The 27,685-nt window shown below is 44.4% G+C and overlaps 1 protein-coding gene across 1 annotated transcript; it reads right to left on the bottom strand.

Annotated features, from left to right (window-relative positions):
• Nucleotides 1-211: 211 nt before the first annotated feature.
• htr2cl1 (5-hydroxytryptamine (serotonin) receptor 2C, G protein-coupled-like 1) lies at nt 212-27,309 on the bottom strand (the record flags this gene model as incomplete). The annotated part of the gene is made up of 6 exons (XM_083936882.1): nt 212-778; nt 2,165-2,398; nt 3,326-3,439; nt 3,540-3,703; nt 14,289-14,489; nt 26,895-27,309. The coding sequence occupies 6 exons, from the start codon at nt 27,307-27,309 to the stop codon at nt 212-214; spliced, it is 1,695 nt and encodes a 564-aa protein (XP_083793008.1).
• Between the last annotated feature and the right edge of the window lie 376 nt (nt 27,310-27,685).

The following is a 27,685-nucleotide window of genomic DNA, read 5'->3' as shown; positions in this document are numbered from 1 at the left end:
TCTCTCTGAACGGATTTCTCTCACACGTCGCTCTACGTAGTGCACTTCAGTGATGGGGATAAGGCTCCTCAGCCGAGACTTTCACAATAAAAGCACCCACCGCAGGTTTACGGCCTGAAGGCTTCCAGCATCAGCCCGTCGAAACGTCGCTCTGGCCCAGTGTCTGCAGGTTTTAAAAAAAAGGAAAAAGAAGACAACAAAACACACTCAATCACACGCTGCTGGTGTGTTCTCTGGAGGCGGGGCTGTAGCTGATGAGTGACAGCTCCTGCTCCACCTCTGTTTCCGGCTCCGTTTCCATGCCAGCGTTGTGGCAATCCGAGAGGCTCTGCGACACAATTCCTATTTGCGTCTCGTCATCTGTCATGTCCTCCGGGTCCACCGGCAGCCTCCCGTTATCCCCCCTACCACCGTTGCGACAGTTACTATTGCGGTCCATGCCTGCTTTCCCGTGACTGCCCGTCAGTAGAGGGGTCACTGCGTGCGACGAGCACTGCGGGGGCACCAGGAGGGTTCTGCAACTCTGTCCAGCCGCATTGGGCCCCACTTTGTACTGGCACCTGATGTAGCTGGAGAACGCTCTCCTGTACGTCTTATTGAAGAGGGTGTAAACCAGAGGGTTGACCCCAGAGGAGATGTAGCCCACCCAGACGAAGACGTTCAGGAGGTCGTTGAGCAGCAACTCGTTGCAGGAGCCGCGGCACAGGACGAAGGTGACGTTGGTGATGAAGAAGGGACACCACATGATGAGGAAGAGGAAGAAGACAATTCCCAGGACCTGAGGAAGGAGAGAGCGAGAGAGAGAGAGAGAGAGAGAGAGAGAGAGAGAGAGAGAGAGAGAGAGAGAGAGAGAGAGAGAGAGAGAGAGAGAGAGAGAGAGAGAGAGAGAGAGAGAGAGAGAGAGAGAGAGAGAGATAAGCCAAAAGAAAAAGAAAAGTGGAAAAGTGGAAAAGAAGGGAAGGAAAGATAACATAAGAATGAAGTTCTTTCAGTAGAAAACAACAGTTTGATAATGATGAGATTGAAATAACGAGTATGATCATGCGGGTGCGTCATACATTGTTTTTAAATGTTATTGTCAGCGCCGACTCTTCCTCTGGGATTTGAATTTTTGACACAGGTGCGAGATAAGGTGCTTTTGTCCGACATGAATTTGAATGGAGCGAAGCCACCTCCGCGCACCCTCCGAGCACTCTGTTACTGCGGCAACGCTTCGAGCTTTTCGACGTTCGCTCAAAGCGTCCGGCCGGATTTGATAACACGAGCTCTTCTAACCATTTCAGAGGAGACAGGTGAAGCTCTGTGCGGACAACATCTTTCTCTTTTTCTGACGCTACACACAGAGCATTCAATATTAGTGCACATCTTAAACCGTGAACAGTGCGTCAAAGCCGATCGACAATTTTAAGGGACTTTTTGAGGATTTTGATAGGTTCGTTTCAACACGCCGTGCATTTGAACGTTGCCAGCTAGTAATATTCACTGTCAACCGACTTATTTCCAGCTTCATTCATCAGGTGAACATGACTCTACTGAGGTCATAGGAACATGTTTGGGATTTTTAGTTGTGTCTTGTTGTGGAAGTTTGCTAAAAACAAACAAAAAAGATTATTGCTGCTTTGACTATTACCTCTTTTATATATAGGCACTAGTATTGGTAATGTAGCTATCCAAGAAGGGCTGTAGTTTGACTGTCTTTGATGATACAAGGGCGAGTGAGGTTAAAAAAACTAAATAAATAACTAAATAAACAGTTCGGAGCCGAGGAAGGGGAATAATAATTAGAGAAAAAACTTCCAATTTCCAGAATCAAAGTCGTAAATGTTCAAGTAACGGTGCCGATGATGAGATGAGGTTGATCCTGAATTGAAGGGATGTGGTTCCTCGACCCCCCTAAAAACGAATGCCTGAGTTTTCTTAATATTGTGCAACGACCAGTGATGTCAAAATGTACCGACCAATCCCTGGAGTACACTGCTCTGCAGCAAGTTGAAAAGTTAAACGCGGGCAGCCACTCAAGAAAGCAAATTAAAAAAAAGAAATTCAATACCCACCACTACTCCTGAGAGTATTTATCCGCCTATCTCCAAGCTGCCTGCGAACCCTAAAACCAGTGCACCTTAAATCACCTGGAAAAGCACTCAGCTCCCCTCTTTGTCCTCACCTTGGAGGCACGCCTCTCGTTCTTTATGGCCTGCATCATCCCCCGTCGCCCGTGGCAACCTGACGTGTCGCTCCGGCCAGGCCCCGCTGCCGGCGAGCTGAGCTGAGACGCCACCTCGGAGCTGGGAATGATGCTGATGCTGTCTGGCGTTGAGGGGCTGAGCAGTATGCTGGGCTCTGCTCCTTGCAAGCAGCTCAAGGTGTTTCGTCTTTTCTGAGGAGGCGGGGGCTTTAACTCTGTGGGAGGAGTGAGACGGGTTTAAGGGTCGAGATTAACAAAAGATGGCCTGTGGTTGAACTCATGTGATTGCACACAAAAAATATTATATGTTGGAAAAATATTGTGCATGTAGTTCTCCTTTAGTCTAAAGATGGTGGAAAATCACGTGTTTTTTGCACTTTCTTATCAAGAAATAACATTTACACGCCAAGGCTTTATATTGAGCAGTGTATTAATGCGCTTACTGTTCAAGTAGTCTATTGAGTGCATAATTATATACTTTACTTTATGTATATACTCTGTATCACGTCCATCCATCCATGTCCATACATTTTTTCACATGTTGCTTTTAAGCTAGAAAGCAGCCAGGATATGATAGCAATAAGCTGCAAGAAGTCATTTTCAGCCTAAGTTACAGTTACAGCTAAATGCCTCATCATGCGGTTTGATCTCCACTTAAGGAGGGAAGCGCTGATCGGACAGCAGAAAGCTGCCGTCTGCTCGACACCGCAACCATAAGAGACTGCTGGTGAATGGGCAGGGCATAAAGGCCTGTAGTTGAAACATTATTCAAATGTAAACATAAAGCAGGGCTTTGACCACTAGAGTAGAAAGACACAGTAGTTTAAGTTTTGGATTTTAAAGGATTATGGAGTGATTCAAATCTCCAGAAAGGGAAAACAATATATAACGATAACATAGGGAACATCAGATGGTTTATAAAAACAACCATCGCCAGCTGATTTCAGTCTCCATTCAACAATAATAACACATAAGGCTACTTCTGATGGTTTATGACTTTGAATAGATTCACGTTTACTATAAATTCCTTGATTAAAATGATCTTTTTAGGGGTGTTATTTCTGTTGAAACACACCAAATTTCATCTGATCAGTTTTCACCTTGTGAGTCCGAGGGCGCGAGTGTGTTCATCTGGGGAACGTGGAAGGTGCTGGGCGGAGGCTGCAATCTATTTGTCATTGCTGGTGTGTGCAAAGGCTGCTGGGAGGAAGTCTTTGCCTCGCACAGGAAGACAGTGGCCTGCCTCTGGAGTACCTGGAGAGGAGAGGGGAGCAAAAGAGTGAAGAAGAACGAGGTAAAAAACAGGCAAGTATGGACGTGAAGTGCTTCGGAAGGCACACACGGGCACAGCTACCTGTATGGTGAGGCAGTACGTCACCACCATGATAACCAGCGGGATGAAGAAGGCCACGAAGGAGCCAATCAGCATGAAGCGCTCCTCGTTGAGGACACAGCTGCCATTGACAAAGACCTTGTCCTCGTTGTGGAGGCCGATCACGGGGATAGGCATCGACACACCTAGAGGGAGCGAGGGAGTTACAGGAATAAATGTCTTTCATTTTGATGATTTTGTCGAGAACTCGTCTTTTGATACATTTTCTATTTCAATAGGAGGCAGAGGAGGATTCATTTGGATCCAGACCTCTCTCTGATTATTCTAAACAGAAGCAAAAGGCTTCATTTGTACCAGGTAAAATCCTAAATACAACGACAATATAGAGGATTATAATGGGGCAGAACATGAAGATAATCACAGGGTAACATCAGTAATGGCGTATGTGGTGATCAAACCAACACAATCAGGTCATATCATGGTAACCGTCGCTCAAAATGAAAGGTGTTATACATGTGTCGACACTGACCAGTGATCCTTGTTATATGTCGTATTAAATGTATATAACATTACAGGATTACAAGTGTCTCAAAGAGCGACGTGTCTCAGAGTCTCTCCCTCTCCACCGCCCGCTGCTCTGTGAGCTGAGTGCCGGCTGGTGAGCTCGTTAACCCCGCAGGCTTTTAACCACAGGTTGCCCTTAATCTTGTTATGGAAATTTTGTGTTGTGATATTTAAGCAAAGCATCCGTCAACTGGTAATAAAAGCCTCTTCGCTGCGTGCCGGGTCTTTGGAGAGAGCTCCAGGGTCCAGTCGTCTCACAGCGGGGTCGGTCAGAGAGACTGGGCGACGACCAGCGACGAGTTTGCTGCTTCTTCTCCTTCTCCTTCTCCTCCTCCTCCTCCTCATTCTCCTTCTTCTTCTTCGCAATGAACTTTATGGAGCTCCTCAAGTCCAAAAACATTGGAATAAATCTTAACTCGCCTTTCATTTTCATAAAAATCCAAATATTGTAAATCTACGTAGTTGATTTTTCTCGTAAAATGTTATCAGAAGTGAATATTGGGATGAAATAGCATGGGAAAAATGTTAAAAACAAGCTTCCATGGTAATTTCCCACAACAGCTCTGTGACAACAGGCTTAAAAGGTGCGTCATTGATTGCTACAAAGGCAGTTCACTGATGACAGTCCTCTGGAGGAGGATAAAACGGGACATGACTCTGCTGGGAATGAACATTTGAGGGGAAAAAAGGAAACAAGGCGTCTGTCTTGAACAGGAAAAGCTTTGATGGATAGCATTCGACGTCTAACGTATAAAACGTTCCCCTCTTTCTCTCTCTCTGTTCTTCTCGTCTCATTTCTTTTCTATTTCTTGGATTCCCTTCATTATCTTCCAAGAGCATGCAAAGCAATTTACTCAGCATTTTCCTCTCCTCAAGCATATAGTCGATGCCTCGCGCTACATTTGCTGGCGTCGGCTCTCGGGTTCACAGAGGTGTGCGCCGCCCACGAGGCAGACATCTTTCTCCAGCGGCTCGCACCCTGGTGGTTTCGCAGATCTCCCTCTGCTGGTACAATAATCTTCCTCCAGCAGCAGCGGCCATGCTGTGATACACCGCAGAGCGAGTGTGCGTGTGTGTCTGCTGACCACGTTAATGTCCGCTCTTTGGATTTTACAGAGTGGGCAAGCAGCTTTGGCTTCAGCGGCGAACTATTATCACCTGAGGGAATGCTGCATTTTAAAGTTTCAACCGCGCAGAGTGAAGCACAACCTGTGTGCCGCCGCTAAAAGCTGCATTAGAAATGATTGAACTGTACTCGGCGTCGGCCCACTTTAATTACAAAACATAGATTTTCTCACAAGTGGCATCTAGCCATGCCGGTGGTCTAGGCTTTATTCGTCATTCCTTCCTCCAATATACTGGAGGTGAATGCAAGCTTGTGGTGTCGACAGCATTAAGATAAATGTATGTTTAAATCCACTGTTTCCCAAAGAAGTAGTAGTAGTAGTTTCTCGTCTTTTGGTGGATCTTTACCTGGACGATTGCCACCGAAGTGCAAGTACAATTCATTTAAACACACCTAAGAATCTAAGAGAGGAATTTCATATTTGTACAATTTGTACATGGGCCTTCAAGATTCAAGAAGATTCAAGAAGCTTTATTTATCCCGAGGGAAATTATTTTGCAACAGTTTCAATACAAAATATTTCATATGTTAATTAGTGTATGAAAGTGATTTTGATGAGAAAAGGCAGAGAGACGTTTAGGCGACGCTCAACCTGAGCGGCTCAGATTGTGGTCAACATAAAAAAGTGTAAATTCAGTTGCTCTTACGGCATATTTGCAGCTTTTGAAGCCAGTGGTTCAATTGTTAAAGATTCAATTTGAGTCCTGGATGTGTTGAAAGCATTGATGTTAATGTGGACGACCAGCAGCTGCCAGTGTTTACAACGAGAAGATCGGGGTGTCCAAGAAGAGCCAAGGGTAGCGCACGGCTCATTTACCGGTGTTAACGTCCTTTTGTCGACTCTTGTACAGTCAAAACTAAAGTAAGCGGTTTAAACGATATGCGGTTAGAAAGGTAAAAAGTCAAACTATCGTTTTACACCATTAAATTCCCTCAAAAGATTACAGGTTAAAAGGAAATTTTAGAAGAAAAGAAAATTAGCTAAATAAAACAACTGCACCAAGTTTGCGGTGCATGTGTGAAAGGGCCTTAAAGTGAAATTCCGGCGCAAAATCATCCCATGGTCTATTTCGGCACTTGCATACATCAAATAAGCTATCGAGACAGTTTTTTTTCGTCTAACAACTATTAAGTCGCTAACAGGTGGATGTGGCTAACACTGATTAGCTCTGGGCAGTACGATGAAGGCATTCAAACGTCTTTTTTAACCACTAATACTGCTGAAAGTAACAGCAAACCTCTGCAGTAGCATGAGAAGAGTCCCTACACAGAAAACAAAGCACCAATGGGCTCCTTCCTTTGGGATTGACTTTGGTAATCCACTTGAATAGACTTTACTATGAGAGGAGCTGGTACCTGGGCCAGTAGGTAAGTCTTTAAAACACTCTTTTAATAAACTCCGGGTTCGCTAACTACGTTGTTGGTGCTGATTTTTTAAATGTGTTGGAGTCATCACTCAGGCAGCTACCCAAAGTTCCTGACTTTTTTAAAATAATGTGTAACTGGTCCTTTAAAGTCTCCCCCACATGCAGTTTGAGAAAGTGTGAATGAATCATTCAACCCGAACCACCGGGAGGTCTCATTAGATGATTTGCACATCAGAGGTTATTAAGACAACCACAGAGGTAAAATGTTTACAATCTATGCAAACAAATCCATCCTCCCGCGCAGCGTCTGTGCAGTCGATTGCAACGACAGCATTAGGGGAGCTGCCTACTGCTCCAAATTGCGTTTTGATGTCGGCCCGGTAGCCAGCTGTGAGAGAGAAAATGATGCACCTCGCACTTAGATGAATCACGGCAGCTCAGAGACGTCACGACTCGTCTCTGAACCTTTTCTCCTCCGTGTCTGCTTTATACCGAAACAGATCCCAGGTAAGCGAACACTTTCAACACAAAAGGCTCTTTGAATCCGAGGTGGCACATTAGTCTGGATTATTATGATCATACGGCAGAAAATCAGCTTTTTGTCGGCCATTGTGCTCTAACGGCACCAAAGCGACTGTTATAACACCTTGGGCATCCATTACACACTGACAGATTTTTAACAATGTGATTCAGAACAGTGGTTGCTCTCGTTTCCCGTCTAATATGTGTTATTCCACAAATGATTATTTGCTCTCATGATAATAAAAAAAGATCGAGTCCGTACAGGATACATACATGAGCCAGTTTTACCACTTTAAAATTGGGGGATAATGAAGTTTGTCAAATGTGTTTGGAGCTGGTCGTGATGAGATGATGAATGTGAATGAATGTGTCCTGTGATAGACTGGCGTCCTGTCCAGGGTGTACCCCGCCTCACGCCCGATGCCAGCTGGGATCGGCTCCAGCCCCCCCGCGACCCCGACAGGGACAAGCGGTTGAAGATGAATGAATGAATGAAGTTATTTCCACTGCTATTCCAAAGCAGCATTTTAAAAGAAGCTCAACAGAGCAGAGCGATTTGGGTGAACTGAATTAGGGGCTATATAGCGTTAAAAAGTTACATCCTGTCCTGTTATGTAAGCGGCAGTCATCCTGGACCTACGAGTCCACATGGAGAGAAATAACCTCCAAGTCAAACAGAGTATTATTACACCACAGTGAATGTCTGCAAGGGTCTTCTGTTAGATGTTTCGTCGCTGATCCTTCAGCATTGATCGCCGTAAGCCCTCTCAGACCTCAATCACAGCAGCGTGTAGCGGCTCAGAACCTCTACAGGGTTCAAGGGAACGGCGACAGGAACGCTGTAAAAACTCGACCTGGTTTATGGAGGTGTCAGTCATCTCGATCTCTCAGTACTGCAGGGAAGTATCGCAGCGAATCACCTCTGAAATAAACGTTCTTGGTTTAATCCTGTGATACGTATCCAATGCCTGTTGTTCTTGCATCCCTGCACACATTTTTATGATTGTCTCTGCACCGATAAGACCAAGATGCATTGCTGTAAACTTCTTACACGTGGTCAACGGAGTAAATGTGATCTGGAGAGGAGATAGTTGCTGTAAATGTTTGTTTTAAGCTGCAGGGAAATATGCAGCTTAGGGGCAATACACACATTATTACAGGAGAGTGGAGTCACGCATTTGTTTTAATTACTGCTGCAGAAAAAAAAGCTTTTTTTAAAGTCAAGGCTAGGACTCGAATAAAGTATTAATGAGGCTGGGGAGGGTCTAAGTCAGTTTTTTTAAAGTCAAGGTTTGGATCTCGTCATTTAATTACCCCCTGGGGATAAATAAAGTTTCTTTCACCAGGAAGTATCCCCAATGTGTGTGTCTGGTTTCCATACTGAAGCGCTTGCTCTAATATTTAATATTGCTGCGGATGGGTTTACATTTGAAATTGGTTGTTCAATGGTGCCATGTGCGTCGATATCAGACAATGAGGACAATCTCATTGGCTCTTGGAGTTCCCGACAGCTTCAGATACTGGGATTGTGTCTGCAAGCACCAGCGACCGACAACCCCAGATACCGGGAGTGTGTCTGCGAGGCACCAGCGAGCCGCTTGGCTTGCTCACAGACTTGGTCTGGGGGTTTTGTGAGTGAGTGGATAAACAGGGCTAAAGTCGGGAACATTTTAGCGCCCTAAATGAAGAAAATTAGATGAAGTGCCCTCTTGTGTGCCCTTAGCTCCTCTGACACGGACAACATGTGGCTATGAATGTGCAGCCAAAACAGACCAGGGTAATTTGAGCACAGCCACCGGTTTGCATTTCAAATTCATCACAGGAGAGGAAACGGTTGTGTCTAGTTTGGCACTTCAGTCCAGTTGAGAGCAGATGTATCAGTTCTAAGAGGTCTGAAGAGGAAGCAACTCACAACTAGATACTACAAAGGTAGAAAGGGGGAGACAATACTCCTGGTGGTTACTAAAACTTGTACAACACTTCTCTTGTTGGATGCATCCTTGCTAATCCTTCAGCACTGATCGCAGTAAGCCCTCTAAGACCCCAATCATTGGCGAACGTTGTGGAATCGAGGGGTCAAGGAAATGCCGACAGGAGAATATAGATTCCTTGTGATTTAGAAGCAGCCGGTAGCGAATGAGTGCTGTGGTATCTTTAGTTGTTAATCACTTCCATCTGTCAATGCTGCCTTTAAGAAATAATCTCTCTCAGCGAAAAAACAAACAAAAAAAACAGCTCAATGGGGAAAATGGACTCCTGCAGTCACCAGCTGGTACTCGGGAAGGTTGTGGAGTAGCTGAGCTTATTGGGCCGATGATCATTTTTATTACAGTTACTGCAACAATAACCGTTGAGATTCCATCTAAGACACGCTGACTGCAGAGAACGTCTCCCTCCGACGTGAACCAATTGTAACGGATTAACACCAAGTCTCTGTTCGAAATTTAAAGCATTGAGAAACAACGACAATGTCATCAACAAGCAAGAAGAAAAGTTTGATAAAATGATTCAATTCATTCATTCATCTTCAACAGCTTGTCCCTGTCGGGGTCGTGGGGGGCTGAAGCCGATCCAAGCTGACATCGGGCGTGAGGCGGGGTCCACCCTGGACAGGACGCCAGTCTATCACAGGGCACATAGAGACGAACAGAGACAGACAACCATTCACACCTACGGGTGATTTAGAGTCATCAATGAACCAAACATGTGCATGTCTTTGGACTGTGGGAGGAAACCGGAGAGCCCGGACAAAACCCACACTGACACAGGGAGAACATGCAAACTCCACGCAGAAAGGCTCCAAACCGGGAGGCAAACCTGGAACCATCTTGGTGTCAGGTGACAGTGCTATCCACTACACCACTATTTATAGTGCCAAATCACAACAAACGTTATCTCAGGACACTTTACAGAGTAGGTAAAGACCACACTCTATGACTTATTTATGATTTACATGGACCCAACAATTCCCCCGTAGAGTACGAGGGCGTTGAAAACCTTCACTATAACAGACCCAGCTCTGTGGAGGACGCACATCTGTCTGCACCGGAGAGAGGAAGAGAAGGAGAGAGAGAGAGAGAAAAGACGGATTGATAGCTAATGATAGCTAAGCGTAACGGCATTTAGCTACTGCCAGTCCAATAGCATGATTTAGGGCTCGGTACATACTTACAACCTGCTGAGAATTAGCCTAGCACTCTTTTTATCAATCCAAAAATCAGGGAATATATCAACAGCTATTAAAAAAAGAACAATTTCTCGCCATGGTTTTAGTAATAAATTATACAAAGTAGGCTGTGAATGATGTATGAGCAAAACCGTCGTGTATAAATCTTTAGAATATAGATAGGAATTAGAAATGTGAATGGAAAGTGTGGTGAATGTAAGCCCTACTGAAGTGCATACTGTTCCTTGTATCATGGTTACATATAGTTTAAGAGTAGAAAACGCATTTTTGACTGGAGGAAATTCTGTCAACAGAGTTTATTATAGTGTTTTAAATGACATGCTATCTGCAACAATTTAGATATTTCTCTAATGTAACTGTCAGCAATTTCCCATTTATTGCATCTCACATAGGAGTAAGATTAAATGGATGCTGTATATTTAAAATATAGGATTGCATCTGGATGAACATTTGGATTATGACGTAATTCAGGTGGTGGGGGGGTGTTATGTGCTAATGCTTTGTATAGAGCATTTACTGTAAGGTCAGAGAACATCAGACTAATGATAAACTCAGACAATCTGTGTGTGTGTGTGTGTGTGTGTGTGTGCGTGTGTGTGCGTGTGCGCGTGTGTGTGTGTGTTTGTGTTTGTGTGTGTTTGTGTTGAACCCTCCTGAGCTGGAGGTCAGACAGAGAGAGGGAGGTCTGAGAGGAAAGCAAACTGATATATACAGCTGGACGGCTCTAATAAGGGAGGATGATATACCATATACGTATATATATTTACTGTATATTGGGCCATGGTGAATGATGAATGTGTTTACATGGAGGCCATAAATATATATGTGGAATAAATTATTGATTTATTCTGAAATATTATTTTTTTTATGGTCCAGAATTTGCCGATGCATAACTAGCAAACTTTATTTTGTGCAAAAACTATGAGCAGACACAGTAACCGTTGTGTCGGAAGAGAAGATTTCAACAATGTTTTCTTCTGTAGGATTCAAAAATGAACAGGAAGTGAAGAGGCCACAGCTTTGAATGACTTCAGCACATCTGCGCCCACAGGACATCACTAGTTTCTCACACTGCTCTGCTTTGATCTTGGTCCGTTCTTCGGTAACTGTAGTGGGTTTCTCAGACATAACTTTGTTGCAAAAGGATTTTCCAGAGATTTTCTATGGGGTTTAGATCTTAATAGAGAGAGCTCAGGACAGAGACGAAAGAGTGAGAGCTGCAATCTGCGCTAAATTGAATTTTTTTTTAACCTACTGCATCTTAAATTCAAATCAGTTGTAAAGGATTTGGGGGTGGTGGAGTGGTGGTTAGCACTGTCGCCTCACAGCAAGAGCCCACAGGACAGAGGAGGTTCACATAAACATTTACACTCACCCTGCCATACAGTCCAGAGCTGAACCCCATAGAGAATCTCTGGAAAACCCTCGGCAACAAAGTAATGTGTAAGAAACCCCTCTACAGTTACCGAAGAATGGACGCAGATCAAAGCAGAGCAGTGTGAGAAACTAGTGATGTCCTGTGGGCGCAGATGTGCTGAAGTCATTCAAAGCTGTGGCCTCTACACTTCCTGTTCATGTTTGAATCCGAGAGAAGAAAACCGTGTTGAAATCTTCTCTTCTGACACAATGAACACTGTTCTCTCATTTAGCTCAAGTGCATTGGTAATTTAAAAAAAACATGCCGTTACTGTATATATATTAGCATGTTCAAGCTAAGGGGCGACACGTGGTGTGGTGGTTAGCACTGTCGCCACCAATAAGCAGAATCCATACCATTATTGGTATCAATAATATCTTCCCTAAACAGTTTTGGAGGTGTAGTGGTTAGCACTGTCTCCTCAAAGCGAGAAGGTTCCAGGTTCGCATCCCGACTGGTTCCCTTCTGTGTGGAGTTTGCATGTTCTCCCCGTGTATGCGTGGGTTTTCTCCGGGTTCTCCAGTTTCCTCCCACAGTCCAAAGACGTGCAAGTGTTCGGTTCATTGATGACTCTAAAATCGCCCGTAGGTGTGAATGGTTGTCTGTCTCTGTTCGTCTCTATGTGTCCTGTGATAGACTGGCGTCCTGTCCAGGGTGGACCCCGCCTCACGCCCAATGTCAGCTGGGATCGGCTCCAACCCCCCCGCAACCCCGACAGGGACAAGTGGTTGAAGATGAATGAATGAAAGAATGTTCAAGCTATATAAGTAGATCTGTTTTACATACACTGTCTGCATGTATGCAGTGTACTGTATTTGTGGGCTATTGCTAATAATTGTCATTAACTTCTGTTGACATTATTCATTAATTTTCACGTCATTGTCTTGGTGAAGAATATGAAAAGTGCTGTGATCCCCTCAGGCCATTAGAGAAGTACGTGATGCAAATCACTTCCAACTGTAACAATAAGCTGTCAGACGCTTTGAGCATCAACACGCTGGCGACCGTCCCAAAGTCCCATCAGTAGTTGTGCTGCTGGGACTTTGGGACCGGAGAAACTGCCGAGGGAAGGGGAAGCCATTAAAATTAATAGCAGCCATCAACCTGCCAACTCTCTGTGCAGGGCCCAGGGGGTGGACAAATTAACAAGAACACTGTACAATAGAACACAAATGAATAAAACACGAAAGGTCCACTCTCATAAAGTCGAACCAGCGCCTCTCTGACACTGATTAACCGTATGAAACTAGAGATGTAGAGTTGTGAATGGAGTTGGAGAGGGTCAGAGGATCCACCCCAATACAATTATCCGGCACCTAAAACATTAGTAGAGCTATAAATTCAACAGCCATGTGTCTTTTCAAAAACAGTCCTTAGACCTCACTGTTCCCCAAATTAAAGAGTAACAGTTAATGACTATTCAGAGGCTGGGGATTTCATATCAAATTGAACTATGGAAAACAGTAACAAGACGAAATCGGAAGGATGAAATCGGAAGGACGAAATCCGACGAACAAAATCCGAAGAACGAAATGCATCGCATCTCATCTCATCTCATCTTCATCCGCTTATCCGGGGTCGGGTCGCGGGGGCAGCAGCTCTAGCAGGGGACCCCAAACTTCCCTTTCCCGGGCCACATTAACCAGCTCTAACTGGGGGATCCCGAGGCGTTCCCAGGCCAGTGTGGAGATATAATCTCTCCACCTGGTCCTGGGTCTTCCCCGAGGCCTCCTCCCAGCTGGACGTGCCTGGAACGCCTCCCTAGGGAGGCACCCAGGGTTCATCCTTACTAGATGATCCTGAACCACCTCAACTGGCTCCTTTCAACGCAAAGGAGCAGCGGCTCTACTCCGAGTTCCTCACGGATGCTGAACTTCTCCCCCTCTCTCTAAGGGAGACTCCAGCCCCCCTCCTGAGAAAACACATTTCGGCCGCTTGTACCCGCGACCTGGTTCTTTGGGTCATGACGCAGCTTTCATGACCACAGGTGAGGGTAGGAACCAAGATTGACCGGTAGATCGAGAGCTTTGCCTTCCAGTTCAGCTCTCTTTTCGTCACAACGGTGCGGTAGAGCGACTGCAACACCGCCCCCGCTGCTCCGATTCTCCGGCCAAACTTACGCTCCATCGTCCCCTCACTCGTGAACAAGATCCCGAGGTACTTGAACGCCTTCACCTTCACGATATCCGACAAACAAAATCATACGTACGGCAAAGACGATCGAAATCTGACGAAATCTCGGCTACCCACTTGTGTTCAGATCAGGTGTCGATCATATTGAATGTTTGTTTATTTGAATCAGCTGTTTTATGGATGAAACATTTGAATAAAACAGGTACGTTTTTGTGCTACTATGGCACTTTAGGAGGAAAGGTGATGACTTCCTGAAGTCAATAAGCTTCTTCCTCTTGTTAACATTCATGCCAGTCTTGCCATTATTGATTTAGTGTAATTGCTTATGCTTGTGTCTAGAATTAGATCTTCTCGCAATAAGGAATCAGCATTCCTAAACCTTTCCCTGCACATTACACAGCTGCACGCATCCACTGTTTTAGACACTACGCTGTCAAAACGTTAGCATTCTTACCTATGGATATGGTCCAGACGGCGGCGATCTTCATCATGGCTTTGGTTCGGGAGTTGAAGCGGCTGTGCTCTATGGGGTTGCGGATGGCAACGTATCGGTCCAGGGAGATGGCACACAGGTGCATGATGGAGGCGGTGGAGAAGAGCACGTCCAGGTAGATCCAGATCGGACACAGGGCGCTGGGGAGAGGCCAGGCGTAGTCTGGAGCATGCACAGGGAGAGAGAGAGAGAGAGAGAGAGAGAGAGAGAGAGAGAGAGAGAGAGAAAAGAGGTGAGGATTAAAGACATAAAAGTGACGTTATATCGCTGTTAATAACCACTTTTGATGCACACTTGTGTTTGAAAGCAGAATGTAGATGTGTTTAATCTGTCCTCGGCGCACGCTGAGTAAACTTTCATTAATTAGAGTACATCAAAGCACAGCACACTACACTTCCCAGTTCCCATGAGGAATCAGGTTAAAGCTCCGGTTTGATCACATTTACAAGTATAACTCTGATGATCTTAACTGAGATAATTAGATGCATGTGTTTACACGGAGGTCTCTATAGTTGGATAGAAGAGGTTAAGATTAGATAATTAGTTTGCATTTAAATGTTGCCAGCGGGGAGGTGACGTGGTGTGTGTTTAATGAGAAAGCTATAGTTCTGTACATGTGTGTGTCTGTGCGAGGGCTTTAAACAGCGGATTAACACGGCGCGCGACGACGCATGGAAAATACCGTTGTGTTTGTGGTTTTGTGATTTACAACGTCTAAAATAAACAATCAAACAAAGACGAAGAACAATGTTGATTAAGATTTAAGATTAAGATTCTTTAATTAGCACATCAGGTTCCAGGTTCGAATCCCAGCTGGGACCTTTCTGTGTGGAGTTTGCATGTTGTCCCCGTGTCTGTGTGGGTTTTCTCCGGGTTCTCCGGTTTCCTCCCACAGTCCAAAGACGTGCAGGTGTTCGGTTCATTGATGACTCTAAATCACCCGTAGGTGTGAATGGTTGTCTGTCTCTGTTCGTCTCTATGTGCCCTGCGATAGACTGGCGTCCTATCCAGGGTGGACCCCGCCTCACGCCCAACGTCAGCAGGGATCGGCTCCAGCACCCCCGCGACCCCGACCCCGGAATAAGCGGTTGAAGATGAATGAATGAATAACTAGCACATCACCATACACACACTGGGATCATGGGAGCTTTTCAACTATGATTCAAATTGTGTAAAGTATGGGACGGTCTGTAAATGTTTTTCATTTGTCAACCAAGGACTCAATGTATACTCATTGCATACGTAATATCAACATGTTAGCGTTGGCATTGTTAAATCAATCTTATTTATACAGCCCAATATCATAATTTAGCCTCAAAATTGCCCTTTACAATCTTTACACAATGCAACAACTTACGTCCTTTGACCCTTGATTTGGAAAAGGAAAAGCAAACAGATAGAGAGATGTGCGTGCATAATGACCAACATACTAAAATGAAGCCTGTCAAATGACTTAAAAAGCGAATCTAATTGATGACACGCTTCGTGATTAAGTCATTTAAATTAAGTGCACGTGTCAATATTGGCGGTGAGAGGCATTTAACAATATTCAAATGGGTTTTGGTAGATGGGTGAATTAGTTAATAGATTAATGGGGACTGCTGGTCTCAGTGTGAGAGTCTTCCGCTCACACACACACAAACACACACACACACACACACACACACACACACTATCAGAACTGGATAAGGCACTGCCACTCAGCCTTGCAGCCATATATTTCCGGTGGTCACTGCAAAGATTAAGATTAAGTGACCAGCACTGTAAAGAGACGTCCTTAAAAGTGTTGAGAGGGCACCTCGAACTGAAGACAACGTTGATTATGACTCTTTCGCTTATGACTTTTTAACCCTCATGCCCATAAAACCTGACGTCATCCCAATGTAAAGTTTCTCAGGTGAAACACAGAGTGTGAACCTACAGTATGGGAAGAAAATGGATCCAGGAGGACGTGAAGCAGCTTTTCAGGCGACACACGATTGGAGCCTGAGCAAAGTCATCTCATCTCATCTTCAGCCTCTTATCTGGGGTCGGGTCGCGGGGGCAGCAGCTTTAGCGGGGGACCCCAAACTTCCCTTTCCCGGGCCACATTAACCAGCTCTAACTGGGGGATCCTGAGGCGTTCCCAGGCCAGTGTGGAGATCTAATCTCTCCACCTGGTCCTGGGTCTTCCCCGAGGCCTCCTCCCAGTTCAATTTCAATCTGTTGACTCCGTTCCGGCACCACAGTGAGTGCGTGTTCATCAGCTGTAAGTATGATGGTTATTTAACAGGAAACGGAGGCCGCCATCAGATAAACTCAACTGTTTGTGACTCTAACAATGACCTGTCATTTTCATCGGTGAGGCTCTGTTGATACCAGAGGGAGAAAATACTATTCCCACATGGAAGTCAAGGGTCATGGCCGGTGACAGTGTGATACCCTGTAGAGCGGCTAACGAGTCAGTGTGTCGGCTCGCTGCTCTGCGGGGGGAACGGTTTGGGTCATGGGAGATAAAAATCAGCCTCAATTATGTCAGTGTGCCGCCTGGGACGACCATGCAGCAGCTGATGTAACTCACAGAAATACAACAGGGAGCATTTGGGCAGATAATTAAATCAGCGGGTTAACCTTTGCCTAAACTAGTGTAAATGAATTACATTGATTGGTGAGCTGGATGCTTACTCAGCACTATTTTGCCCTCCTGCAGGCAATGCACACTGCGGAGAAGAAGATATTTAAAGGTTCTCTGTGTAACTTTAATAAAACCTTTTTTTAGTAGGGGCATCCGTGGCCGTGAGTGAACTGCAGTCAGCTAAAACCACTATATACTTCACATGTCAGTGATTCCTCCACTGCTGCAGAATGTATAACAGAAGAAAAGCATGTGTGGGCTCATTTTGCTTTGACCGTTGGCTGTAGGTGAGCTGAAGAGAGGTGAGGGGCTCACAAGACTTCACATCCTTTGGAGTTTCCTGCAAAATCATTACATAAAGGTCCGTCCACAGGCTGTAACAGGACGCCTAGAGTCTGTGAAGGTCTCAGTTTTAAAGCTGAGTAACAGGCGGTTGGCCATTGGCAATAAAACATGATTAAAACATGTAAAACGTTACACACAGGACTTTTAAGCACCTGGCTGCTAAAGAAATCAGAAAATCACCCCCAATCTTTTTTAACAGGAATGCACCATTACAAACATCTGTATTGAGGGTCACAGCTGGAATCAGACTTACAAACTTTGTATTATTTCGCCCTCGGGTTCTTATCTTTTCTCTCCTCTATTATAAATTCCCGTCAGCGCAGGGGATTGTATCATCAAACACCACAGTGAAAAAGGTTTAAAGATGACTCAAAAATCTCCTGGAACAGATCTTTCCTTTTGTTTCGGAGAGGTGTGTTCTCCCCACGGGTTGTCCTGTCCAGATGAATAACAAATTGAAATGTAATATACGACGGAGGAACACTGGGGGGATGTGATCGTCCTCCTGTTTTATTTCCAGCTGTGTCAGCTTTCTAAAGACGGCGTATACTGCAGTCCGTCTCTCTGGTTTTCCACGCCTGCAGCTATACGAACAGTCTCTGCACAGAGGAAAAGACCTGCAGCAACACACACACACGTACGTACACACACACGCACACACACACGTCTTAATTTCATCTCTGATTCACAGGAGGAGCGCACGTATGGGATGCATGTGAAGTGGATCACGTGCTTGTTTGTGTACTGAGTGGGAGGCTGCTTGCATAACTTTTCAGAGGTCAAACACTTGTTGGGGGCAAAGCATGACACACACTCGCACACAAGGTGTTACTCAGCTGGCTCGCGGGTGTGCTGGATTTCCTGGTAAATACACCTAGAGAGACTCAAGTCTATAAAGGCTAACGCAGCTAAAGACTGTTTATATAATACTCAAACCCTCAGTTAAAGGACAGCATTAAGAGCTAATTTTGTTCGATGCTCTCTTCAAAGCCACCAGACTCCAATGACAAAAACAGTCATTTTAGAGTTTCTGGTCTACCGCTGCTTTGATTGGTTAGGTTGTGTTATTGTGTGACGTTGGTGTTGGTGTGTAAAGGGTTAGAAACTAATGAAAATGGACAAACAAACTAACCAATCCAGGCAGTGATAGAGCTACAACTCCAGGGTTCTGTGAGGTAAAAAACACCGTTTTCGTGAATGGAGTCTGGTGGCTCTGACGAGAGCAGAGATCACGGCTTCAGTTCCCGCTGCATAAACTTAAACCAGCCGATTGGACCGCTGTCAGATGATTGGATGGGCGTTATCAGTTATTTATCACTACCATAGACCTACAAGGTGTCCCCAAAAAAATATACACACTTAAATAATTGTTAAAAAGTTGTTTATTAAGATTTATTTAATTTTCAAAATGTAATTAACTTTACAATCTCCGCCTGTTCTGGAACTGACGTCAGTTCGGTCCAGACACCGCTGACAACGCAAAGCAATAAAAAAATCGCACACATCACAAAACAATTCCCTTGGTATTTGCGTGCATTCACTAAAATTGAGTTCAGCTACTTGAGTGCGTATCCTTTTTTTTGGTCACCCTGTATACACCCTATATAAGTTGGTATGGCCCTATTATACCTCCTAGTTGCCATAACACTCTGTTAGAATAGAATTAGAATGATTACTTTATTAATCCCGCAATTCAAATTCATTTTTTCACTCTGTTATTATTCAGGTTACACACACACAGGCCCGAAATACACACACATGCACAAACAGGACCTATCTACATGCAGTTAATGGAGAGATGTCAGAGCGAGGGGGCTGCCAATGGATCGGCGCCCAGAGCAGTTGGGGGTTCGATGCCTTGCTCAACAGCACCTCTGTAGTGCCCAGGAGATGAACTGGCACCTCTCCAGCCACCAGTCCACGCTCCATTCATGGTTCACACAGGGACATGAACCGGCGACCCTTCCCAGCCGAGTCACCTATGGACTGAGCTACTGCCGCCCCCCAAAATCTATTGTATATATCTATCTATTGTTATCTATTGTAATGGCACGCTGAATATCCCATCACTTTCAATCTAAACTGCAGGAAGTATTAAAAGATCAAAAATGACCTATACGGAGGAAAGTTGAGTTGGTGGACGGGTCAGAAGACAAAGGACTTTCACTTGGAAGACCCAAATTCACGTCCCATGTGAAACTGACTTTTTACGTTTACTTTCTTAAATTTAGCTAAGGAACGATGGTAGTTATGACCAATAAAGGTGACACCATGGTGACAGGTCGTTACATAAGGGCACACTACTCCCTGTATTACCATTGAACGTTGATACTGAGTATACTGAACACTGTCGATCCCTCTAATAGTGACGGATGTAATTCTTGGGGAGTCCGCGCAGATATTACAGATTTAGTTTGAGGGTAAAGAGGCAGCGAGCCAATCGACCTGAGCGATGTTCAATTTACTGCACTATTAAAACCAAATGATCACTTTCATTGTGTTTCATATTACAGCCCCTCTCATTCCACTTTCCAATTCATTAAAGCAGAGATAACACATCTCGTATTAATCTGCTGTGTATGGATGTGCATCGGTGTGTGTGTGTGTGTGTGTGTGTGTGTGTGTGTGTGTGTGTGTGTGTGTGTGTGTGTGTGTGTGTGTGTGTGTGTGTGTGTGTTTTCTGCACATTCTGCCAGCAAGTTTTTCTAATTCTATAAAGAGAGGTGACTTTGATTGAGTTGGCCTCGAAGGTCATATACTTTTAGGCTGTGTGTGTGTGTGTGTTTTTTAGTGTGTGTGTGTGTGTGTGTCGTCTTCTCCCGTCCTAATTGAGTCTATAAGATCTCATCTCCTTCTCCGCCGCTTCTGTTCCGTCTCATTTTCTTCATCACTTACCCACCTCCCCCTCTCCCGCCCTCTGTCTTCTGATCTTATCCCTCTATATTAAAAATGCACATTGTAGATATGTCTTTACTGTGTTTGCCGCGGAGATTTGAGGTCACATATGTTATGGAATATTGCAAATATGAGCAATTTTTCCTCGCTTCCCATATTATCTGTTTAATTACCACCTCTTTGATTTATTGCAGTACAGACAAAAGTGAGGGAAACAAAACAAATTAAACTTACTCTACCCCGCCGCCTTTACGTCCATATCTTGAATGAACGGAGGACTTCGGATTAGAGTTTAATGATACAAATGGATACGGAAAGCTAAGCTAATTATCTGCATGATAAAGCTGCAAATAGCGATTTGTTTTGGTCCGCGTGGGAGAAATGTTAGCAGAGTGTAGCAAGAAGAAAACTCCCCTCTGCTCTTTTTGATTAAACATGAGTTTATAGTTCTGTTTTACAGAACAGTTAGTTTCTCTGAGGTGTTCACCACAAATCTATTTATTGACCTATTGAGGGCGACTGTGGCTCAGAGGTAGAGTGGGTCGTCCTCCATATGAGAGATTGGAGGTTCGATCCCCACCTCCTCCGGTCCACATGTCGAAGTGTCCTTGGGCAAGACGCTGAACCCTGAATTGCTCCTTGAGCTGCGCATGGGTGTGTAAATGTGGTGTGAATGGTTAGATTAGATGGTCTGTAGATGTCCACTGCCATCAGTGTGAATGTCTGTGTGAACGGGTGAATGTGACAAACACTGTGAAGCGCCTTGAGTAGTCAGAAGACTAGAAAGGTGCTTTATAAGTACAAGTCCATTTATAAGTACAAGTCCTTTTTTGATGCTGCATTGAGTTATGTCTTAGCTTTTTCACCGCAAGGCACGGCTAGACTGGTTTTCCGTTGCGAAGAGTACCTGGTCGTTGTTTTTTTTCCAACCCGATACAGAAAGGTGGAGTTAAAACACTGCACACCGATGACTCGTCAGAGAGAACAGTCACTTGCTCGACGAGGGACACCCTGCACAAACTCTTTATATTCAAATAGTCAAGCTACTGTAAATTAACCAAGATAAAAAAAAATGGCAGCGTGCATAACTACGTTGTAGACTACAGCGTACATTAGGGGTGGGGAAAAATGAATTTTTAGATGCAACATCAGTCGTTTCAGTAAACGCACCACAACAAATACACGTTTAGCTCCAAGTGGCAAAGCCCTCTAGTGGCTGAAGTGATTGTGTCCGAGATAAAGGACGCTCACGTAGGGAGGAGGCCAGGTTCGATGTGTGTGCATGATTTTATTCTGCTGAAGGACTTTCTCAACACGACATAATGAGGTCATGTGAATCAGGTCGTGTGTGAGTGTGTGTGTGCATGTGTGTGTGTGTATGTGTGTGTGTGTGTGTGTGTGTGTGTGTGTGTGTGTGTGTGTGTGTGTGTGTTCGTGTGTGTGTGTGTTAGTGTGTGAACCCAGCTGAGGTCATCTGGATTTGTGACATCTGCAGAGATTTATCGGACCAGTGTGATTTGATCAGGATAATTAAAATCATTTTTTCCTGTCCAGAAGATTTACCTCCTCAATATTTTCATTCCGGGACCTTATAAATAGCCAGTAGTGTGTGTGTGTGTGTGTGTGTGTGTGTGTGTGTGCGTTTCATGGTTTTGGAAGCTTGGACTCTATCAATAATATTTAATCACCATTCTGGTAATTCCAATATAAAAACTTAAACATTTGCCAAAAGTTGTTTGTGTGTTTGAGAGCAGACTGTGTGGTGCGTGCATGTGTGTGTGTGTGTGTGTGTGTGTGCAAGTATATATAGAAAAAGTTGCTAAATTACCACTATCATCATAATCATTGTCAGGTTAAATGGTGGGAGAACCTTTGTGATTTTCCTCTGTATTTATTAATATACTGTATATGTATACGTGTGTGTGTGTGTGTGTGTGTGTGTGTGTGTGTGTATGTGTTTGTGTGTGTGTGTGTGTGTGTGCGTGTGTGTATGTGTGTGTGTGTGTGTGTGTGTGTGTGTGATGGTCTGGTTTATCCCTCAGACAGCCGTGGGGATCAATGCAGTCAAGTACCAGTCTGATGCACACTGCAAGTGTAGAGCCAGGCTCTGTGCGTGTGTTTGCGGGGATTTGAGTTCCTTTGTAGGTATGTATATTACACACACACACCGTCTTTGTGCCTCGGTGCATGTGTGTGTGCATCTGTTTGTGAACCAGAGAAAGAGAAAAGTAAGACCTGTCAACCTTTTGTTTGTCTTTTTTTCGGCGGTGTTATTGTGATTACCGCAGTGAGCAATCAGCAGCCGCAGCTTGAACAAACAGGCAGACACAGAGTAAGCACGAGAGTGTGTCCATTGACCATACGTGGCCCATTAGGCAGCAATCAACCTTCCTGAGTCCTGTTCAGTATTCCTGAAGGATTCAACTTACAAAGCCCAGGCATGAATGCAGTAAGTTTGGCCGTAAGTTGTGGCAAGGATACAAAACTGCTGCAGGGCAAAAAGGGAAGACGACAGAAGAGGGAATAAAGATGTTTAGGTTCTCTTCTCTGCATTTTTCAGGCTTGTGCTTGTTTCAACAGGGATTCATCTCTTTATTTTATATATTTATTTATATTTTAGTGGCTGATATTAAGTGGTTCTCCAGTGACATAAGTGTCATAAATCAGAGGCACTCACAATAGGTAGATTTAAAAAAAATTAACAGGCAGAGGTCGAACTATCCTGACTCTGAAAGCTACTGTCAGCTCTTCTGTTGACTTTGCTCTTAGTGAAATGATCTCCTGTAAACAGTGATGCAATGTAACGTTAACTTTATATGTCTGGGGCTTTTATTGTGAAAGGTAAGAAAGAAGTCCTGGAACTGTGAAGAGTTGTTGTATGTAGATGATGCGAAAGGCAAAATAGTTTTCCAGCTTTTTAATTGCAAAACCCGATGGCACAGATTTACTTCCATACAAACTATGTTTTGTTCTTGTTTGTCAATTTAAGTCATGGCAGTGTCTGTTTTCCCGCAAAACCGTTGAATATAATGCTGCGAAACTAGGCAATGAGAAAGATTACACACCCAAAAGTAGGGTAAGTGGCGTCTCGATGAAGCTAAAATGCCTGTGTGTGTACGTATATCTTGATGTAACGTTACTCACACGAGCAACGGGTCTTCTCCTTGTGCTAACACACATCAGGATATTGAAGATAATGTCACGTTTGTGTGTGGAACAGCAAACAAGGTGACGTCTGTTGTGCGAGATGAAAGATTTATATCTCTTAGCGGTTTTACAGAAAACTAAATGATACAACGAGAAACTTTCTGTTGACTACCAAACTTTTACCAAAATAAGGTCCAATGAGGGGCACTTCTCTATTATGATCGTTGTCATTCATCCAAATGTCCTTGGATGTTGTGTAATTCTCCATTCTCAGCCCGATATTACCAATATATGTATAGATATAGACCGGCACACAAGAACAATTTGCGTTCAGTGCAGGGTTGAAATTCTGTTTATGCTATAGGCCGTTAAATATGATCCTCCCTCTTGGCCAAAAGGTAAAACACATCAGTGTAGATAAGCTTAGAAATGTGCACAAACTCACAAAAGTGGATACATATGTGGAGATAACATCTTTGTTGACTTTTCAGAATCGGCCTCTCTCCGCTGTCACACACTGGTAAAAGGCCACGTAGTTTCCTCCCAGGCAACGCTGTGCGGCTTATATGGCGTCACTGCGTGCTCTCAAGACTCAGACAAACAAAGTTAATTCATTCAAGGTTTTCTCAGACGGACACGAGATGACCACACGTGACACCGGCTGAAAGGCGAGCAGACGTCTCACATCAGCGTCACTGTCAGATGAACGAGAATCTAAATCCAATCACGGATCATTTAGCACCAACCAATTTGTTGGGCCTGTCACGATAATAGCTACGTCAACATATTCATATTTGTCTGACTCAAACAGCGGGTGCTCTGTCATCCTCTGTTCCCTCACATAGCTCCTGTGCGGTCCAAGAAAATCCATTAACCACACGTTAAACTCTGGCTTAAATCTAATGGGATGTGTCACATCTTTCACAGAACCATTTGAACCAGATTCACATATGTAGGATATTGGATATATAGGCTTTTAAAAGCTAGTTTAAGCTGCTATAATCAATAGTTTCCTAATAACAGTGGGTCAAATGACTACTGTATGTGTGGAAGTTTTATGAGCAAAAGTTTTATGATCAAAAGTTGTTTTTGCGTGCTGACATCATTTTCTGCAGAACATTGTCTGGGTAGAGGGCGACACGGTGGTGTAGTGAATAGCACTGTCGCCAGCGAGGAGGTTCCAGGTTCCCTTTTGTGTGGAGTTTGCATGTTCTCCCCGTGTCTGTGTGGGTTTTCTCCGGGTTCTCCGGTTTCCTCCCACAGTCCAAAGACGTGCAGGTGTTCGGTTCATTGAAGACTCTAAAATCACCCGTAGGTGTGAATGGTTGTCTGTCTCTGTTCGTCTCTATGTGCCCTGCGACAGACTGGCGTCCTGTCCAGGGTGTACCCCGCCTCACACCCGATGTCAGCTGGGATCGGCTGCAGCCCCCCTTTGGGGCATAGGAATCGGAGTTGGAATACACTCACACGCTAGTCTTGCTCGTAGTTATGCCCAAATGAAGCTTCATGAAGCATTAGTTGTATTTGCTCAGCCCATTGGATGGGGCTCTTGGTTAAAAGAGAAAGGCTCAATGAAAGATGATTCAGTGTGTTTTCCACCCTTTGTTGAACAGAGAGCTCTATCTAGTGGACTCAACAAGTACAACTAATGAAAACTAATAAAGAAAATGTTCCATGTAGCTTCATTTGGATAGCACCACTTGCTAGTCTTGCATGTCTCGCAGCTAGTCTCCTAAAGATGCAGGGCAGTGGAGAAACACACAATGTTGCTATTAAAGTGCCTCTGGTAGTATGGAAGTACTGAACAGTTAAATCACTTTATTTTGCAGTATGCTACTAAACTAAAATGTAAAACTGAAATGTGGGCTCTGACAAGGATTATCGTCACTGAAGAACTGCAAAGGCCAGCGCGTGTTCATCTGCAGATTTCCTCGCTTACTATCAGCTCTGTGATGAGTTCTGGGATGGTGACATTTGCAGGTACGCTGTCAGAAAATGTAGTTTTCCTTCGTGGTGTTAATGCAAAAGCCTGGCTGAACTGGTAGAGGGAGACAGCATTTCTTTAATTTAATGTTTTTACTCAACATTGGAAAAGAGAGATTCAACAGACAGCCCACCATAAAGCAACCCAACACAGGCTGATGTGGGCGTTCATGCAGAATCCTGGCAGGACTATTGTAAGCACCAACAGCAGTTGAGCTGGTATGATATTGCAATTGTCGAGTTGGCATCCTGCGGATCCTGTATCTCGCAATGTAACAGTGAGCAATGTCTCCAGGAAGTAAATCATCATTCTGAAAAATTGAACGGAGAAATGTTTTGTGATAACGAGAGCGCATGTCACAGTGTGCTGGCAACAGCTGGTGAGTGGGCGGGTGATTGAGATCATCAGAGAAGATTGTTTAAATATTGGGTGAGAGTTACAGGCATGTTTCTGTCTTTTCATTATTAAAGTAAGAAGCTGCTGAGAACAAAGTCAATGCTGTAATTACAAGGATATATAGCAGGTTGGAGCATCTGTTTTCTCATTGTCTTGAACAGCGTCTGTATCCACTCAGTGTGTAAGTGTGTGTTCTTGAATGACGGATATGTCTACTTAAAGCTCCTTTATAACAGATAATACAAAAGAACATAAATTGTTTTGATGTTTGACATTGAATGCGGCCACTTTCCAGCTAGAAATGACAAATTAAAAGGGTCAGTTCCTCTCTGTAACAAAAACAAACACAAAAAAACTTGTGCTCGTGAGCGATAAACAACAAGTTAAAGCAACAACGTTCTCTGTTTGGATCCACTGGACCCTATTCATTTTCTATGGAGAGCAGGGGATCCGGCTACTTGTTGCATGATGGATACGTCTCCGCGTGTTGCCTGACCATTCGTTTGTATCTGAATTTTCAAAATCATGACTCAGCCTCAAAGTAATGCAAACATCGCCTTCCATCGCAACGCACTCAGATCACACTAGGTTTTGTAAATGTGGTGTGAATGGTTACATTAGATGGTCTGTAGATGTCCACTGCCATCAGTGTGAATGTCTTTGTGAATGGGTGAATGTGACAAACACTGTTGAAGCGCCTTGAGTAGTCAGAAGACTAGAAAGACGCTATAGAAGTACAAGTCCATTTACAATTTTTAGTGATTCATTTGGTTTTATTTTTATTCTATTGTTACTATTAGGTTTTATATCTTAACATGATATGGTTTAAGATACTTCTGGACCTGTAAGAAGTTTTTTATTTGCCATTTCTTTTATTTCCACCGTTGTGTTTGTGAACTCTACTGCAGCAAAATCTACCTCCGGGTACTCGGACTTGAGGTAATGCTGATCAAACATGACTCAAGATTTTGTTTGTGCATTGCATTGTTCAGAAGCACATGTAAGTGTACTGTTTAGCTGTAAAATGAGAACATTTGTGCTTTGGCCACCGTGTTGAAAACAGTCAAGCCAAAACCCAAGTGCCCACCGTCCAGAGCAAACCAACTGACTTTGGTTGCGGCAAGTCTTTCCATGCTTTGACGGATTTGGTGGATCTACACGTCTACAAAAGGTAGTCAAAACTTACCGTAGAGAATGTTGATGAGGGAGACCGGCATGACCAGTATGCCTACAAGCATGTCCGCCACCGCCAGCGACCTCAGGAAGAAGTTGGTGGCGTTTTGGAGCTTCTTCTCCAGCGACACTGCCAGGATCACAAGGATGTTGCCACCGATCGTCAGCGCGATGATGATGAGTATGAGCAAAGCCGGCCAGTTCTTTTCTTTCATCGCGTTCCTGGTGACGGACTCCTCTGTGAAATTGTCCAGACCTGCACCCATAGCTGCCACACCGCCACTGCTCCCTCCGAGCCCTATCCCCCATGACAGGGTTTGGTTAAGGTCCAGGGGGCTGTTGCTTGGCCAAGCCATCCGACCTCCACCCTCCAGGGAAGAAGTGGTGGTGCTGAACCCGCCGAGAAGAGCCCTTGCTGGGCCGACCATCCCAAAGACAGACCCTCACTCTACCGAAGGTTGAAAGAGGGGTTTTTAATTCACCTTCTTCGCCAGCAGAGGGAAGAAGAAGGTGTAGAGAAAGATGTGTTCAGCATTGATCAAGACTTATTTGAAGAGTTTTGAAGGGGATCTGAGGGAAGGGGAAAAACAGGAAGGAAGCTACTTTGGGGAAGGGGAGTGACAGGGAAGAGGGGGAGAGGGGAGAGGGAGGACCTAGCTACAAGTGTTTTTTGAGTTTATATCGTATTCCAATAAAGTTTGGCTAGCTGCAAACAGCCTGATATGGTTCCTTGAGCTTTGAATCTCCCATTTCTTAGGTCATTGGCGACAAGTTCTCAAGGTGTTCGCTGAGCCAGAATGTCAC

The sequence above is a fragment of the Echiichthys vipera genome (genome assembly GCF_963691815.1).
Source record: "Echiichthys vipera genome assembly, chromosome: 22".
Lineage (NCBI taxonomy): Eukaryota > Metazoa > Chordata > Actinopteri > Perciformes > Trachinidae > Echiichthys > Echiichthys vipera.
The sequence above is the reverse complement of the archived record's forward strand: the minus strand, read 5'-3'. Positions and strand labels throughout refer to the sequence as shown.